Below are 17,040 nucleotides of genomic sequence, written 5' to 3' on the forward strand. Positions count from 1 at the left end.
GGGGCCCGCGCGGTGGCGTCGGGTGTTTTGGTTTGGCTTTTTTTTTCCGCGAAAGAAGTTTGCTTTGGCCCCGCCTCAAGGCGGCTGCCTCCTCCTGCCCCTCCGCGCACACCCCTTGGTGCAGATTGCAAAGCGCCTTCCGTTGCGAGAGCTGCAGATTTTGCAAGAGCCAGGCTCGCCCACCTTGTAGGAGAGCCTGTGTCCCCTCGCTCCCTTAGTTGCAAAGAGCCAGCTGCCTGATTTGGTCACCCCTTCGCTCAGACTGCATGGTCTCCGGGGACCCTCTTGAGTTGCACGTTTCTGTACGGAGGACTGCGAATCTCCGTTGCTCCTAGGATTTGCAGTGTTCTGGATACTGGAGGCTTGCAAGCTACACTCGCCCGCCCCTGGGCAGATACTCGCCCCAACCGCAGGAGTCTGCCGCTGACTGGCAGGCCAGCTCTTCGCCTCTCCATGAGCCCGTGAGCCTGGGGGCAGGTGCCCGGTGATGGCGCGGCCCGCGAGCGAGAGGACACCGGCCCCCCTGCTGCTGAGCGGCCCAGCCGGGGCCCCCCCTGGCGGGGGAGCACTGCTTGGGCTGCGGAACCTTCTGCAGGGGACTAGCAAGCCCAAAGAGCCGGCCAGCTGTGAGTTCCAGCCCCCACCTCACCCAACTCAGAGCACCCTTAGGGACTCAAGACCTATTCTCCCAGCTTTTATCCACTCAGTTACTCAGGTGTTTAAGCTCCTAGATCCTTTAGCACTCAGGACCCAAAAGTACCAGCTCTCCACCCAGTCCATCCCGAGGACCCAGGATTGTAGGCCCCTATCCCCTCTTCCTTTTGATTTCGGGAGTCTGGACCCCGGGGGTCGGGGGCGGAGGGAGGGGGTGTGTCGGGTGCTCACACGGTGGTGACACGGGCTTAGGCGGGGCCTCCTGGGGTCACATGGGGCCTAGAATGAGGAATGTGCCCGAGGACTAGAGCCCCTTCCTGCCCCTTACAGAGTGTGGGGGAGGGGAAAGGAGAAAGCGCGCATGGGAAGTGGGGGGAATTTCGGAGGAATTACAGAGCTGTCATTTTTTTCTCTCACCTGTCTAACCCTCCACCTACCCTGTCTGTGACACCCTCCTGGACGTCCCTCCCCCTTTCTCTCGGTCTTTCTGTCTCCTCTCCACTCTGGGTCTCTGTCCCCATCTCTCGTCTCTGCCTCCCCCTTCTGAGTCTCTGTCCCGCTCTGTTTCGGTCTCTATCCCTCTCCCCGTCTCTGTCCTTCTTTCTCTCTGGGTGTCTGCCTTCCTCTCTGAATATCTCTCCCTTCCTCTCTCTGGGTGTTTGTCCTTCCCCCATTCCCCTCCCCCCCCCACTTGTCCATTCTTTCTGGATCCCTGTATGTCCGCCGTGTGAATCTCTATGCTCCCTTCTCTCCGGTCTCTCTGACTCGGGATCCTCTATCTCTTCCCTCCTCCACCCCGTCCCGTCTTCCCTTGGCCCGCAGGTCTCCTGAAGGAAAAGGAGCGCAAGGCGGCTCCGCCGGCAGCCACGGTTCCCGGGCCAGGCCTGGAGTCGGCGGGCCCGCCGGAGGCCCCAGCTGGGGCGGTGGTGGGCGGCGGATCCCCGCGGGGGCGCCCCGGGGCCGTGCCCGGCCCGGGTCTGTTGGCGCCGCTGCTGTGGGAGCGGACGCTGCCGTTTGGCGACGTGGAGTACGTGGACCTGGATGCCTTCCTGCTGGAGCACGGGCTCCCGCCTAGTCCGCCGCCTCCCAGGGGCCCGTCCCCGTCACCCTCGCCCGCGCGTACCCCGGTGCCCTCCCCGGGACCCGGCTCCTGCGGCTCGGCCTCCCCCCGCTCTTCACCCGGGCACGCCCCCGGCAGGGCTGCCCTCGGGGCCGCGGGCGGCCACCGCGCAGGTGCGGCGGAGGGGGCGGGGCTGGGTTCTGAATGGGCGGGACTTAAACTTCAGGGGGCGGGGCTGCACATCATCTGGGTCTGGGATGGTGGGACTTGGCTGCGGGCTGAATTCTGGGCCCTATAGTTCAAAGGAAACCTTGTGGTGCACTGGTTAGGCGCTCAGCTGCTTACCGAAGGGTCAGCGGTTCGAACCCAGCAGACGCTTTCAGGAGAAAGATCTGGCGGTAGTCTGCTTCCCTAAAGATTTACAGCTTTGGAAATCCTATGGGGCAATTCTACTCTCCTACTTGGCGCTATGAGTCGGGATCAACTGGAGGGCGGTGAGGTTTTCTGTTTTTTTTTTTTTTACCTGAGGAGCCGTATTCTGTGACCCCCTAGGGGACCAGGAACTGAGCCTCCAGAATCCCTAGGGGAGGAGGGACTTGGGACCCCAAATCCAAGGAATCCTGTCCAGTGGGGAGATACTGTGGACACTTCTGTGGGACGTGGGAACAGACAGTCTATATATTCTTGGAAGCGGGACTGCGAGCCCGGAACGCCGTTATTTACAGGGGAGTGGGTGGGACTTAGAATCAGTGGAGCTGGGATAATGACCAGAACTCCTAGGCCCTCTATGAGGGAGAAGGCAAGGGCTGGGGTGACATCTAGTTCCCCAGGACATAAAAGGGTGGCAGTCCCGGGTCCATGGTCCCCACCCCCCCCCACCCCCGCCTCCTGTGGAGAGGGGCTGCAGCCTTGGGTCCTGGAGTCTTTCAGAGAGAAGTTGGGGATCTTGATTCTGGGTCCTCCAATGGGGCGAGAACTGGGACTCCTAGATTCCTGGAAGACAAGGAGCCTGGGATCCCAGAATCATGGGTACCCCAGTGGCTAGGGAGCTAGGGTTCCGGGGAGAAGGTGAAGGGGTAGGCGGTTCTCCTGTATTCCTCAGAGAGCTAGGGGGGCCCGGATCCTTGGAGAGTGAGAAGTGCGAGCTGAAAGCCCCGAGGGAGGAAAGGAAGGGTCAGCCCGCTTGGGCACCTTGGGGTCTCCCGGGGCGGGCCGAAAGTAGGGGATTCCGGGGCACACCTGTCCCTGGCCCAACCTCCTAGCAGAGCCAGGCCCCTCCTCTTCCCAGCCGCACATTCCCGCGCCACGTGAGTCTTCCTCTCCCTCCTCCGCGCTTCGCGCACGCGCGGTCACGCGGGAGGGGAGGGGCCTAGGGAACGTGAGGGCGCCCTTGGGGGGCGGGGTGAGGAGGGGAGAGAAGACGGCATCGGCACGTGACTGGGCCCCGCACTTGTGTCCTCAGCTGGCCCTGGCTTTCTTGTTCTTAAAGGGACAGGCGCCTCCTTTTGAACCAACCTTCTAGAATCTCAGAGGCGCCTCGCCTGCTCTTTTCTAACCCTCTGGAGCGAGTAGCTGTTAGACAATTTGAGTTCTTTTCAGTGCAGTGGATTCCTTTTTCCTCAGCAGCCTGGGGTCTAGGTTTTGGTGAGGGTTGCACTAAGGATTCAGGCTATACTACGGAAAAGAAGCTAACACTATGAATCTGAAGGCCTGAGGTTTTAGAACCAATAGTCCACTTCCATTACTTAGTGCAAGTCAGCTACGTCCAGGCGTCAATTTCCTTGTTTCTAAGAGTGGAGTTAGCTCCATGATATCTAAGCATCTTTGTGGTTTAGGAAGCCTTCGTGTTTTGTATTAGGGAGGTTGATTCCTGGCAGGTTAGATCCCAGAGGGCTTTCTGTGTGGTTAAGAGGAGGGTGGATCTGACACCTGAGCAGCGGGTAGATGTTGGGAATCCCCTCCCCAAAATTAATGCACACTTATGTGATACATTCTATTTCCCCAAGGCCTGAGCTCTCGGGACACACCCAGTCCTGTGGACCCAGACACCGTGGAGGTGCTGATGACCTTTGAACCCGACCCAGCTGATCTAGCCCTGTCCAGCATTCCTGGCCATGAGACCTTTGACCCTCGTAGACATCGCTTCTCAGAGGAGGAACTTAAGCCCCAGCCCATTATGAAGAAGGCCCGGAAGATCCAGGTGCCAGAGGAACAGAAGGTGAGCAAGGTCAGAGTGGGACCCAGCCTTGGCCAGGATGGATCTTTTGTCACAATCAGGGCTTCTCATGGGGTTTTTGAAGGTTCTCCTGACCTGCACTCAGGGATCAGTCCTCCTTGGCCATAGGGCACAAGGAGGCAGTCATTTTGGCCTGAGATTTATGAAGACATACCATTCAGTTGGGATTGACTTGACAGCAGTGGGTTAGTGGGTTTTTATCATTGTGGGAAGAGTCCCTGGGTGGCACAACCAATTAAATGCTCAGCTAAAGGTTGGCGGTTTGAACCCATCCACAGGTACCTCAGAAGAAAGACCTGGTGATATGCTTCCAAAAGGTCACAGCCTTGAAAACCACCATGGAGTGCAGTTCTACCCTGCAACACGTGGGGTCTCCATGGCAACTGGTTATTGTCACTGTGAGATGCAGACTCAGCCAGCCCTGCGAGGCTCAGCTGTACAGACTGGGAGCTTCTCCTCTCAGATGGGCCTAAGAGCCTCGGGGGGGTAGGCTTCAGACTCCACCTGGCCAGTTGGTAAGGACAGCCTTCCTTAGGAATGGGATCTCTGCCTGTCACTCCCTAGCAGCAATCCCAGCTAAAGCTGGGCCTTTGATCTTGGCTTTGGTGCATCCTTTGGAATGGCCGCATCTCCCTACAGTGCAACCTTTGCTAGTCCCTCCAAGCATTGTTGACTGGGGCTGAACTTCTCATTGGCAAGAGGCCTCAGATTTTCTTTTGCTGCCAGGGCCACATTCTGATTTTGGGTCCTTTGAGCAGTCGCTAGGAGTCCCTGGGTGGTACAAACAGTTAACAAGCTCAGCTGCTAACCAAAAAGTTAGAGGTTCAGGTCTACCCAGAGACACCTCAGAAAAAAGGCCTGATCTTTCACAATCTGCTTCTGAAAAATTAGCCTTTGAAAACCCTATGAAGAACAGTTCCATTTCTTACACACATGGGGTTACCATGAGTCGGAATCTGCTTGAAGGCATTTCTAGCATTTTCTTTGCCAGTTCTTGGGTCTCCCCTATCAAGGGGGACTTGGGCTCTTCTCACAAGGCTTTGCCATGCCCTTGTGTAAGAAGCAACCTCCTAGGCCAGTGGTTTCTCCTGCTATAGGGCCCTGTTGCTGAGGACTGGATTTTCTCTGGCAACCAAGAACTAGGCTTTAATTAAAGGGGGGGTAGGAGGTGGGTGCAGTGTTACGAGCTTGGTAGGCCTCGTTACTAAGGAGTGGTCCTCCTCAGCAAACAAATTCAGGGATTGGAGAACCCTAGGCATAGTGCTGTGTGGATGTCTTAGGCTGGGCTCTGTTGCTAACGGGCAACTATTCCAGCAACCAGGGCCTGTTGGGAGGTGCTCCCTAGCCCCGGTTCAAGGCCAGTGGGTCAGAGACTGGCCACAGTCAATGGGACCCACTTAAGGCCTTGCCTTAAGTTTGCTGAGGTGGGATGGGTTTGCCTTGGCAACCATGCTCAAAAGTAGCCCACCTCTGGGAGGGTTTTATGGGACACCACACTCCATTGCTAGGGGTCCTAGGCCTCCTTAGCAATCGGGATATGGAAAGGTGATGTATAGAGCAGTACTTTTCACTGGGAGAAGCTCTCAGACCCTGAAGGCTCTGTTGCTTGGGAACAGGCAACCTTAGCAACCAAGCGATAACTGCAGGCCCTTTATCAAGTGGGGAGGGCTGAGTTGGCTTTGCACAGTGGTAACTTGTAGCTCAGTTGCTTGGGGGAGGGATATCTCATACCTCAGCTGTTGTTAAGATGCAGCTCTTCTTAGTGACCAGGGCCCTGACAGGGTAGACCCTTGGGTATATTTTAAGACCTATTGCTGGGCTAGAAGGAGTCTCTTAATTGTCTCCTGGGTCTTGAAGGTACAGCAAGCCAGGCTACCGCTCCCTTCCTCTGTCCATGGGGCCTGGACCCCTTTGGACCTCAGTGCCGTCTCCCCCACCCCCAGGATGAGAAGTATTGGAGCCGGCGGTACAAGAACAACGAGGCGGCCAAGCGGTCTCGCGATGCCCGGCGGCTCAAGGAGAACCAGATCTCGGTGCGGGCGGCCTTCCTGGAGAAGGAGAACGCCCTTTTGCGGCAGGAGGTGGTGGCCGTGCGCCAGGAGCTGTCCCACTACCGCGCCGTGCTGTCCCGCTACCAAGCCCAGCACGGGGCCCTGTGAGGCCGCCGCCCCCCACCTGGCGGCACTGTCCTTTGCCTTGCTCAGACTTGTGCCCTGACACCTGACGCCCTCCACCCTCCCCGCCCTGTGGCCCAACGGCCGGTCAGCTGGGTGCCCCAGGGCCGTGACAATGCAGATAAATACATTTATATTTTTAAGAAAAAGCGAGCCTTCCCCCTCCCTCGTGGGGGCGGGGAGGGTGCTGTGTGTGTGCCCCTGGCCCGCCAGGGAACCCAGCCTCCCACCGCCTCCGTTAACACGATCCTGAATAAATCTTGAGAACCCTAGAGCCAGCTGTTGTGGGGGAGGAGGCACCTCCCTGGCCCAGGCTCAAGGCCAGTGGGTCAGACAGGCCGCGGCCTGTGGGCAGTGGGCCATTAAGGCAGGAGCTGCTGCAAATGCTACCGCTGGAAGCTTCTCACGGGCTTTGGGATAGAGGAAGGGGCGAGGGTTTGAGAATGAAGCGAACGCCTTTATTGCATAGACCTTTTCAATTGCTTTGAAGATCGGGTACAGAAACCGGGGACACTAGTGAGACAAGACAGGGGGAGTGAGCTTCCCTCCCCCCACCGGTGGGGGGAGGAACATTAGTGCAAATAGGAGCGCGGCCCCCAGGGAACCTGCCCCTCATGGACTGATTGGCCAGTTAAGTGGAGGCACCGAAGTAGACAGGGCGAGACTTCGGCCGTGACTGGCCAGTTAACTGAGGCCCTCCCCAGCCCGTATATTTCAGGTTTCGCCGTTGGACGAAGCCTTAGCTAGGCTCCGCCCACAACCGATGTGGCCAAATGCGGTAGTCTGGCTGAGCCACGCCCCCTAGAAGCGGCAGGAGTGCAGGCGCCAGGTCCCACCCTCCTCCGTCAGGCACTACCCTCGGGGCGTATCTGTAACCTTCATGCCCGCTCCTGGAATTCAGGCCACCCTCAAACTTCGTGTCTGGTCCCTTAGGGGCAGGTGCAATCCTGAGACTGGGCCAGGACCCCTGCCCTAACTCTACCAGTTGGACGACGCCCCAGCGCAGGCTCCGCCCCTTGGAATGTAAGCCCCACCCTAGACGAACTCCAGGCTCTGCCCTGAGGCTCAGGGCTCGCCCCCAGGCGGCCCAGTGAGCAGCGTACCCAGACCTGGGTGTATCTGCGCTTGCACTGGTCCGTACTCCACCTGCTCGCCGTCCACCGTGAGCACACCGCGAGGCGTCAGTGGCTCGAGGCGGAACGCACGGGCCGCGGCATAGCCCAGCTGGGGACAGCCCAGGCCAAAGTGGCTCCCACGCTCCATGGCCAGGAAAAGGCGCAACAGGGTGGCCCGCGAGATGCCACCACGCACCCAGCACAGGTGCACCAGACCGTCGTCAAAACGAGCATGCGGGGCTGCCACCAGGTCAGCGCCCAGGTGGCTGGGTGAGATGGCCAACAGGAGCACAAAGTCCTCTTCCATCGTCACCCAGCCTGGAGGCAGTGGGGCACTTAGAGGAGGCAGCAAGTGGTCAGGTGGGCCCCATGTGGAGGCAGCTGCCGGCACATCAGGGCAGGGATTCGGAAGCCCAGAGGGTACTGGAATTTCTGGTGGCCCCTCAGTGATGGGTGAACGGACAGCTGCTCTGGGGGAGCCAGAGGGGGAGGGCAGCAGTGGGTCCGGGGACAGTGGAGCATCCCCAGCCCCACCCCAGTCCCCAGCCAACTCTGGGCCGCCACCATTGAGGGACAGAATGGGCAGGGGTTCAGGTGAGCCAGGGGAGGCCAGGGCAGCCTGAGGCATGGGCAGGGGCAGGTCAGACACTGAGCGGTGCAGGGGCGAGTGGGCCATTGGCAAGGCTGGCTCTGGGGCCAGGGTCAGCTCCGACTTGGCCCGGGGCAGGCTATGGGTGGGTGTGGGCGAGACAGGTCCCCCAGTGGCAGGGAGGTAGGAGAGGCGTCCGCGGTAGGTATGCAGTGTGGCGAGGCCCAACATCGTGCCCAGAGTGAAGCGGGTGCTGCCTAGGGCCCTGAAACGCTCGCTCTGTATGTCCACGTCTGACACGAAGCCCCAGGCCACAGACAGGAAGGAAAAACAGCGGGAGCCCGAGGCCAGTGTCACAGAGAGCAGGTCCAGCGGGCGGCTGCCACCCCGGCAGAGCAGTAGAGAGCAGTTGAGCAGCAGGTCTATGCCCAGGGCTGGTGCAAACCTTCATGCCCGAGGTGGGTGACACCCAGGGGGAAAGAGGGGGAAAAAGCAAAAGGAGTGAGAGATGCAGATGGGCAGGGACGACAGGAGCCCTGAGACCAGGGGGTGGGTCCGGAGTCCACCTGCTGCCATGCGGCCCCATCCAAATGGACTCATCTTACTGGGAGCAGGTTCCCTTTTAGTTAGTTTTCATTCAATAAGCATTCACTGAGCGCCAGGCACAGTTCCAGGCATTAGGGATACAGCTGGGAAGAAGATAGGAGACAGTGTCTGGGGATGGGGAAGGCTCTGGATGGGCTAAGTGGGGGATGTGGGGGCAGATGTTGTTTGGTGTTGTCAAGCTGATTCAGACTCATAGTGACCCTATGTGAAAGAGTAGAACCGCCCCATAAGGTCTTCTAGGCTGTGATCTTTCTGGGAGCAGATCACCAAGTTTTTCTCCCACAGAGCCACTGGGTGGATTCAAACAGACACTTTCAGTTAGCAGCCAAGTGCTTAACTGTTGCACCACAAGGACAGATGTACCCTGTCCTTATTACCCTGGGTGGGCTCATCCCTCCCTCACTGTAACCTCAGCAGGTGTCCCAGCAGGGTTGCCCAACCTACCCTCCATGCTGGTTCACTGCTCCGGCCAGTGCATTGCCTGAACCACATGGGAGGATGCCCACAGGCATCTTCACAGCCTCCTCCCAGTCCGGGCGATCAAGGAGCCCATTCAGCACCTGCAGAGCACAAGACCAGCGTCTGAGTCCTGGTCCTGGCCTCAGGGTTCCCGAGGGCGCAGGGTGAGTGGCAAGATGCTCCTGCCCTACCTCATAGAGCAGCCCGTCTCCTGAGGCCGTGACAATGCCATCCCACTCGCTCAGGCTCAGCCCCTGGACCAGCTCCCGGGCGTGGTTCTGCCGTTCTATGTGAGAGCCAGCAGGTGAGGCTGGGTGTTCCACCCCTCACCCACCTCGCTGCTCCCCCAGGTCCCTGGAGTCTTGCCGCCCCCACTGCTTTCCCAATACCCAGGAAACCCCCACCCCGTTACTCCTCCAGGACCCAGGAGACCCCTGCTGCTTCCCCAAACCCAAGAGACTTCTCCCATTAATCCCCCAATACCCAGGAGACCTGCCCCCCATTACTCCTCCAGGACCCAGGAGATCCCCTCACTGCTTCCCCAAACCCAGGAGGCTCCCCCACTGCTTCCTCAATACCCAGGAGACCTCCCCCAAAACCCAGGAGATCCACTCCCCATTACTCCCCCAGGATCCAGGAGACCCACCCCCGCATTACTCCCCCAAGACCCAGGATTCCAGTCGCCCTTATTTTTCCCCTGAGACCCAGGTATCCTGGCCCCCCTTCCCTTCCTTCAGACCCAGGACTGGGGAGTCAGGTCTGCCAGGCCCTGTCCTGTGGCACCCCTTACCTGTCTGTATGAGGTTGAAGGACAGCCCAGCTTCGGAGATCATGGGAAGCACATGGTTCTTACACCATTGCCAGGCCAGGCCCCGCCCCCCAAAGGGATTAACCAATAGGAGCAAGCGAGGGGCCCGGGGCAGCAGCTCGGGAGTGATCTCTGCAGAAAGAAGGGGGGGGGCGGTCTACAGAGGCCAGAAGTGGAGGACTGGCACCCAGAACTGTCTGGGAGTTTTTTTCCTCTCAGCCTGAGCTCACCTTACCAGGCTCAGGTGTGCAGCCCCACCCACATCCCAGGTACTAAAACAAAGGCAAGGCTCAGGTGTCTAATCCCAGTATCCCTTGGCCCCTTGTCTTGGAGGAGCTGTGGTTTCCACTTTCCTCATCGGAACACCTGGACCCCAGGAGCAGGTTATTCTGGTGTGCCAGGTTCCCTCCCTGTCCCCAGCCCTTGAGGCTCTAGTGGCCCCCAGGCAGCCAGAAGGACCCTGGAAGACCAAGGAAGGGCCATGAGATGCAGACCCTTGGCTATTCACCTTCCTGCGCCAACTGAGGACCCCAGTGGGGGCCTCCACCAGGAAGCCTTCTCTGGCCCTCCCAGGCTGGAGTGGAGGCCACCTCTGGGCTCCTGGGTGCCCTACAGGGCCTCTGTAGCACCTGTCACCCTGGGTGGTGGCTGACCATGTCTCCGTCGGCTGCCCCTACCAGTCTGGTGGTCTCGGACTCATTTGTGCTCAAGACCTGTGGGAGGTGGAAAGGGACAGAAGAGCCTAACAGTGGGCAGCAGACACAAATCCTTTCTCTCTGCTTGTCTTTTTGTTTCTTCTGTTAGTTGCTGTCAAGTCGATTCTGACTCTGGGCAACCCCAAGTGTGCAGAGTAGAACTGCTCTGTAGGGTTTTCAAGGTTGTGACCTTTCAGAAGCAGATTGCCAAGGCTCTCTCTTCCCTCTCTGGGCGGGCTGGAACTACCAACCTTTCGGCTAGTAATGGAGCTTTTAACTGTTTTTGTCACCTGGAGATGCTTTTGTTCCATCTGTCGCCCATTTCTGTATCACTCATTCAGCAGGGACCCAGTGAGAGACCTCATATAGACAGACACACAGAAAGGTACAGACAAGGAGCCTTAGGAGAGAACAACTGCCCAGTGTCTCACCCCCATCCCCAGGCAGTGGCAGCCCACGGAGCAGGCACGTGAGGGTGGTGGCCCAGCGCTGGGCCTCAGCGCGGTTCTCCTCATAGGCTGCTGCCCCGTCGGCCCGGAAGGTGCGTGTGGCTCTGCGCCGGGCCCCACGCCGGCCCCGCTGGTAGGTGTAGATGCAGAAGTAGGCTGCAGAGTCCAAGGGGCTGCAGCTGCGCAGGGTGCAGCAGCCCGAGACCTCGGCCAGTGGGACCAGACCACCACGGGGCCGGGCTTCAGGCTTCGGGCGCAGCCGCTGAATGTGCAGGGCCTGCGGTGTAAGGGTGAGGGCAAAGCGGGGGCCACGGGCCGGGTAGGAGCCGAACTCGCCATGCAAGAGTGGGGTGCTGGCGGCCAGCAGCGGTGCTGGCGGGGCCATGGCCTTGGCCCTGTCCAGGGTACTCCCGGGCCCGGGTCTGTGGCTCCAGGTCAGCTCCTGGTCCTGCTGCCTCTGTGGACAGAGGAGGGCAGAGGTTGGAGTCCAGGACCCCCCAGGGTGTGGGGAAGGAGGGGCAGGGCCTGTGGACAGGAGGAGACAAATGAGGGGAACTGACAGGTGAGATACTAGGACCAGAGACAGACAGGCCCCTACAGGTGTTTGGAGACTTCGGGGGGACATAGCACCAGCATCCCAGAGGGTCCAGAGACTCGGGCATGCAAGCATTCATTTTTATTCCCCAAATAACCACTCAGTACCCTCTATGTGTCAGTCATGATGCCAGGCCCAGGAGACACCAACCCAAAAAAAAACCAAACCCGTTGCCATCGAGTCGATTCCAACTCAAGACCCTATAGGACAGAGCAGAACTGCCCCATAGAGTTTCCAAGAAGCAAACACAGCAGGGAACAAAACAGACAAAAATCCCTGTTCTTATGGAATTTACATTCTAATCAGATGGCAGAAAAACAAGATAAAGAAGTAAAATATATAGTGTGTTGAATGATGATGCGGGTTTTGTGGGAAAATAAGGCAGGGGAGAGGGATCGGGATTGTGGAGACACATGCAGAAACATGCAAGAACAGAAACACACACACACACACCCACCCACCCAGAGGGGGAGAGTGAAAGAGAGAGTCTCAGACACAAAGAGAAAGAGGAATAAGCTCTGAGAGCCAGAGAAACACTGAGAAGGAGACATAGTGTCAATGAGATGAGACCCAGGTTGTTGAAAGATACTTAGAGAGGAGTTAAGAGTTTAGGGACTCCAGGAGGCCCTTTCAGTGTCAGGAAGACATCTGGGACAGAGTTAGAAGGACAAGAGAGACAGAGGAGAAAGGAGAGGCAAGAAGCAGGTGGCGTGGACAGATGGAGAGGGAGAAAGGGCTGCAACATGGAGGGACTCAGGGGACAGAGAGTGATAGGGCCACATGCAGGCACCTTTGAGGGGATGGGGCTGAGAATTGGCCCCTGAGCACTGACCTGGGCATCTGGCTTCCTGCTCTCCAGGGAGGGGGTGGGAGCCAGGACTGAGGTCCCCTCCCCGGAGGCCCTCCCCTGCCCTCTGCCCCTACCTTTGTTCACCTTTGTTCCCCACTGCCCCGCCCAGCCACCTGTTGGGCCAGCCAGCACCTCCCCAGAGCCCAGAGCTGCCCCAGACACACCCCCCTCCGAGGACACATCATCAGGAGCCACCTCTGTCCCCCTTCCATGGGTGGCTCCCACAAGCCCAGGGTGCCTGCCTCTGCCCCCAACCTGCACTGAGCCCCTTCTGGAACAGACCCTAGATCCAGTCCCAGGCATGGGTCTCTGTCCCTGGGGTTCCCCAATCTCTGACCTGGTCTCCATTCTTCCTCCATTCCCCAGCTACCCCAGACCTGGGCCTGGGTCGCCATCCATAGGTCCCCAACTCACAAGCCTGTCTTCGTCCCCGGGTCTCCCAATCCGGGACCTCCATCCCCATCCCATTTCCAGAACCCTGGATCCCTCAGACCCGGTCCTGGAGCTCCATCTTCATTCCCCACCCTGGTACCCCCGTCCCGGGCCTGCGTCTCCATTCTTCCCGGTACCTCAGTGACCCCTCGACTGGGGCCCCTACCCCGAACCCCCCCCCCCTCCCCGCACCCTCTTCACAGGCCGGGTCCTCCTCCAGGCGGCTCCTCAGGTCAGCACCAACCGCCCCCATCAGATCTAGGGGTGGGGGGGAGGGTGTGCTCGGCTTAGCCAGTCGCCGAGCGGCCGGTCTGAGTCAGGCCAATGAGAGGGCGTGGGGCGGAGCCAATCGACAAGCGAGCTTGTCGCAGGGGCAGGCCGAGGGAGAAGTCGAGAACAGCCGGGGGCATCGCACCTCGCGAGACCGGCCGCCATCCTAGGTGAGGGCACACGCGCAGCAGAGGGGGCGTCATAGTCCCAAAGCCGGCCCTGAAGCTGCCATCTTTGTCAAGGGCACGTGAGCCTGTCCCATCCATTAAGTTCATAAACGAGATGACACAAGGGGGAGGAAACCTTTAGCTGCAGAGACAGACAGCCTGACAATACAGGAACATGGTAATAAATGCTCAGAGACATGCAAAGGGGTAGTAAAACACAGAGATTCAGCGAGGCAGAAACCCAGAAAAGCAGAAAGAGTCAGAGACAAGGGAGATTTCCGTTACAAAGAGACAGATTCAAAGAGAAGCAGACATACAAAGAAACGAAACCAGCAAGAGTAACAATGAGCAAGGTAAGGACACAGAAGACCCAGAAAATGACACACTTCTGCAATGAAAACCAGGGAAGAGAGGCTCATTAATTCACAAATTATTTATCTTGGGCTCAAACCAGAGCAGAGGTAACATGAGATAACCATCTGCCCAGTAAATGACTCAAATCAGTGGCTTGCTTGTCTAGACAGAGATACAGAAGAGAGATAGAGAGAGAAACTTCCAGGGGATGGGGAAGGGCTTGGGGGATAATTTTGGAGGTCCAGAGGCTGAGAGGGACTGAGACCAAGAGAGACAGAAAGCAAAGATGTTGACAGACACAAAGAGGCAAAGGCATGGTGAGACTGAAAGGATGCACCAAACCCGTTGCTGTCAAGTCAATTCCAACTCATAGTAACCCTATAGGACAGAGTAGAACTGCCCCATAGGGTTTCCAAGGAGCACCTGGTGGATTTGAACTGCTGACCTGTTCGTTAGCAGCCATAGCACTTAACCACTTTGCCACCAGGGTTTCCCAAAAGGAAATAAGGTAAGGCTATATCAGGAGACTTGAATCAGAACTGTGGAGAGACACACAGAAAAAGACAAGGACAGAGCTTTGCTAAAAAGAGACAAATGGAAGAAGTTCTTTTCTTGCCAAACAGTATACTTCGCATCCAGCCCAGGGTAGCAACCACCACCGCCACCACCATTTACCATCAAGTCGATTCCAACTCGTGGTGACCTGATGTGTGTCAGAGTAGATCTGTGTTCCACAGAGTTTTCAAGGGCTGTGATCTTTTGGAAACAGATCACCAGGCCTTTATTCCAAGGCACCTCTGGGTGGATTTGAACCACCAACCTTTCGGTTAGTAGTCGAGCATGTTAACCATTTGTATCACCCAGGGACTCCTCCAGGGTAGCAATATCACCAGATAATAGTGCCAAGGAATGCCCCAAAGAAAGGGGGACGGAAACCCAGTGAGATGGAGAGACACAGCATCAGAGCTTGGGACCCAGTAGAGAGAAAAGCAGACAAAAAAACCCAAGGCTCAAACATGGAGACCAAGTCACAGAGACCAGGGAACAGGGAGGAGAAGGAAAAGGAAGCAGAGATGAGGGCCTGGAGCTCCCCCAAAAGGAGGCAGATGAGGGGCTCCAGGCCTCTCATATGGAGTTGCTGTATAACCTCAGGAAAGCCCCTGGCTTCTCTGGACCTCAGTTGCCCTGTCTGTGACATGGGGAAAAAGCAAAATCCTACCGCCTGGAGAGAAGGTCTGACATGGAAGGGCCTTGGGTGATGTGTCTCACGGTACTGCAGTCTTGGCTTTTACATGGGCCCTTACCTGGTCCTGCTGTTCCTCTGCTTCAAGGCATCCATTCATCTGCCTGCCCTCTATTCTGTCACCACATCGCCAGGACCCAGGACCTGGGTCTGAGGCCACTGGGGATGGGCAGGGGGGCACAGCAGGGGAAGCAAGGAGTCAGGCACCACGATCCAGGCCTGGCCTTTGGCTCTGTGGAGGAGAGGAACAGTGAATAGGTGCATCGAGGGCAGACAGCAGGAGATACTGCCGGGTGTGCTTGAACCTCCCAGGCAGGGCCTCCCTGAGGAAGGAGGAAAGAGAGGGCAGGTCAGCAGGACTTCAAACCAGTTCTGCATGGTTCAGTCATGGCTGAGGAAGCATCACCAGAAGAGACTCGAATGGGAAAAATTATGAGTCAAAGCCCAGCTAGAAACTTAATCTCCCTCTCAAAGAATAAGGGCAGGTGTGCATTGCATAGCAACCAAATCTGTTGCCCTCAGATTTTGAGCACAGTCCAAAGCAGCGTTGTTCCGCTCAAAAACGGCAGCCGACCGTGCTGCTTTGAGTGTGTGCTATTCTCCACAGTTCTGCCAATAATCCAATTTCACGCGTCATGCACCTGAAAGGGCTCACTATTTCTCTTCGGAGTGTCCTATTCCAGGGCTTCGACCTGTAATTTTTCCTGTTCCAGGTACCAAATTGTAAAACTTTGGATCTGTTCCTGTTTCGCTTCCTCAGCCATGACTGAATCTGTTTGAAGCCCTTCAGGTCAGCCTCATTACTGCCCCAGCCAGTCCATCTGATCACACTCAGTAAGAGTTAATTTTTGTTGTTATGTTGTTGGGTGCCATCAAATTAGGTTCCAACTCAGAGCAACCCCATGCACAATAGAACAAAACACTGCTTAGTCCTGTACCATCCTCACAATCATTACTATGTTTGAGCCCATTGTTGCAGCCACCGTGTCAATCCATCTCATTGAGAGTCTTCCCCTTTTTCACTGACCCTCTACTTTACCAATCGTGTCCTTTTCCAGGGATTGGTACCTCCTGATAAGATGTCCAAAGTAAGTGAGACAAAGTCTCGCCATCCTCACGCCTACGGAGTATTCTGGTTGTGCTTCTTCCAAGACAGATTTGTTCGTTCTTCTGGCAGTCCATGGTATACTCAATATTCTTTGCCAACGCCACTGAGCACTTATTACATGTACAGCATTGTCCTAAGCACTTTTATTAATTCATGATTCTGGAAACCACTCGCTGTGGTAGGCCTATTCTCATCTCCATTTTGGAGGTAAGGAAAATAAAGCACGGAGAGGCTAAGTGACTTGCCCAAGGTTATACAGTAAGCAGCAGAGCCAGGATTTGAATTTGGTTACCGGGCAAGGCACCATCTCACATCTATATCTCTTCTTCTCTGGGTGTCCAACTTCCATTCTCCCACCACTACCAACGTTATGTCCACTCCCCACCCCAAACTGTCTACTCCCCTTTAGGTCTCCGCACTTTATGGATCTTTTTACCGGTCCTCACTCCCACCCCTACCTCAATCGGGGTCTCAGTGCACTTCCTCTGCTTTCCAGTACTGTGCATACCCCTCGCACCAATGCCCTCTGGGCCACTGAACCTCTTTGGTGGAAAAAGGTTGACCTCAGGTGACGAAAGATGGGGGTGGTCAGGGCAGGGCCATCAGGAGACAGGAGGAAAGTGGAACCGAAAAGGTGGAAGTACAGGGTGCTACAGACTAGGCTACAGCAAGAAGGTCTCGGGTTAGACCTCGAGAAGGACTTCCTGACCTGCGGCCAAGCTTGGGGTGCAGTGCGAGATAAGGAAGACGTGAGGTAACTCAGGAAACGCCCGAAGCTTAGGGTCAGAGGTTTTCCGAGGCCTGAACTAGCCTCACCTGCCCCGCTTCCTCACCTCCAATACTCGGATCGCCGAGTCCTCCGGAGCCAGAGAGAGGTCGTCGGCGTCGGGCCAGAGCGTCAACCCGCTACGCGTCCTCGTAGCTCCGCGGAACATCTCTCTCGCGCTCAGATCCTTTGCTTCCGACAGAGTATAGAGAACAGGGACTGTTGAGGGCCAGAGAGGCATCCGACGTGCTAGCCCTTCCTTCCGCGACGTCGCACTTGTTCCCCTTTGGTTGTCGCTCCGTCCTATTCCGTACTCGCCCATTTAGCCGGTCCTCCGACACACCACGAAGAGGCCGGGTTGTGGTAGAGCGCCGCGTGGCGCTCATGTGACGTCACGCGGGCGCCACTCT

At 57.3% G+C, this 17,040-nt stretch overlaps 2 protein-coding genes across 3 annotated transcripts; one reads left to right on the forward strand and one right to left on the reverse strand.

The window, feature by feature from the left end:
- Positions 1-6,109, forward strand: DBP (D-box binding PAR bZIP transcription factor). 2 transcript variants are annotated; one of them, XM_023543275.2, is made up of 4 exons: positions 1-626; positions 1,477-1,887; positions 3,721-3,941; positions 5,894-6,109. In XM_023543275.2, exons 1-4 carry the CDS (start codon positions 488-490, stop codon positions 6,107-6,109), a joined length of 987 nt encoding a protein of 328 aa, XP_023399043.1. In that variant the 5' UTR covers positions 1-487. The 2 variants fall into 2 exon arrangements, with proteins under 2 accessions (XP_023399043.1, XP_003406878.1); XM_003406830.3 differs by having other exon boundaries at positions 3,721-3,932.
- On the reverse strand, positions 5,557-16,988 carry SPHK2 (sphingosine kinase 2). Its single transcript, XM_003406529.4, has 7 exons — positions 16,698-16,988; positions 14,818-14,988; positions 10,828-11,302; positions 9,684-9,833; positions 9,085-9,179; positions 8,879-8,994; positions 5,557-8,273 (listed from the first exon to the last, which is right to left on the reverse strand). Exons 2-7 carry the CDS (start codon positions 14,854-14,856, stop codon positions 7,190-7,192), a joined length of 1,959 nt encoding a protein of 652 aa, XP_003406577.2. The 5' UTR covers positions 14,857-14,988; positions 16,698-16,988; the 3' UTR covers positions 5,557-7,189.
- Between the last annotated feature and the right edge of the window lie 52 nt (positions 16,989-17,040).

The sequence above is a fragment of the Loxodonta africana genome, chromosome 11 (genome assembly GCF_030014295.1).
Source record: "Loxodonta africana isolate mLoxAfr1 chromosome 11, mLoxAfr1.hap2, whole genome shotgun sequence".
Lineage (NCBI taxonomy): Eukaryota > Metazoa > Chordata > Mammalia > Proboscidea > Elephantidae > Loxodonta > Loxodonta africana.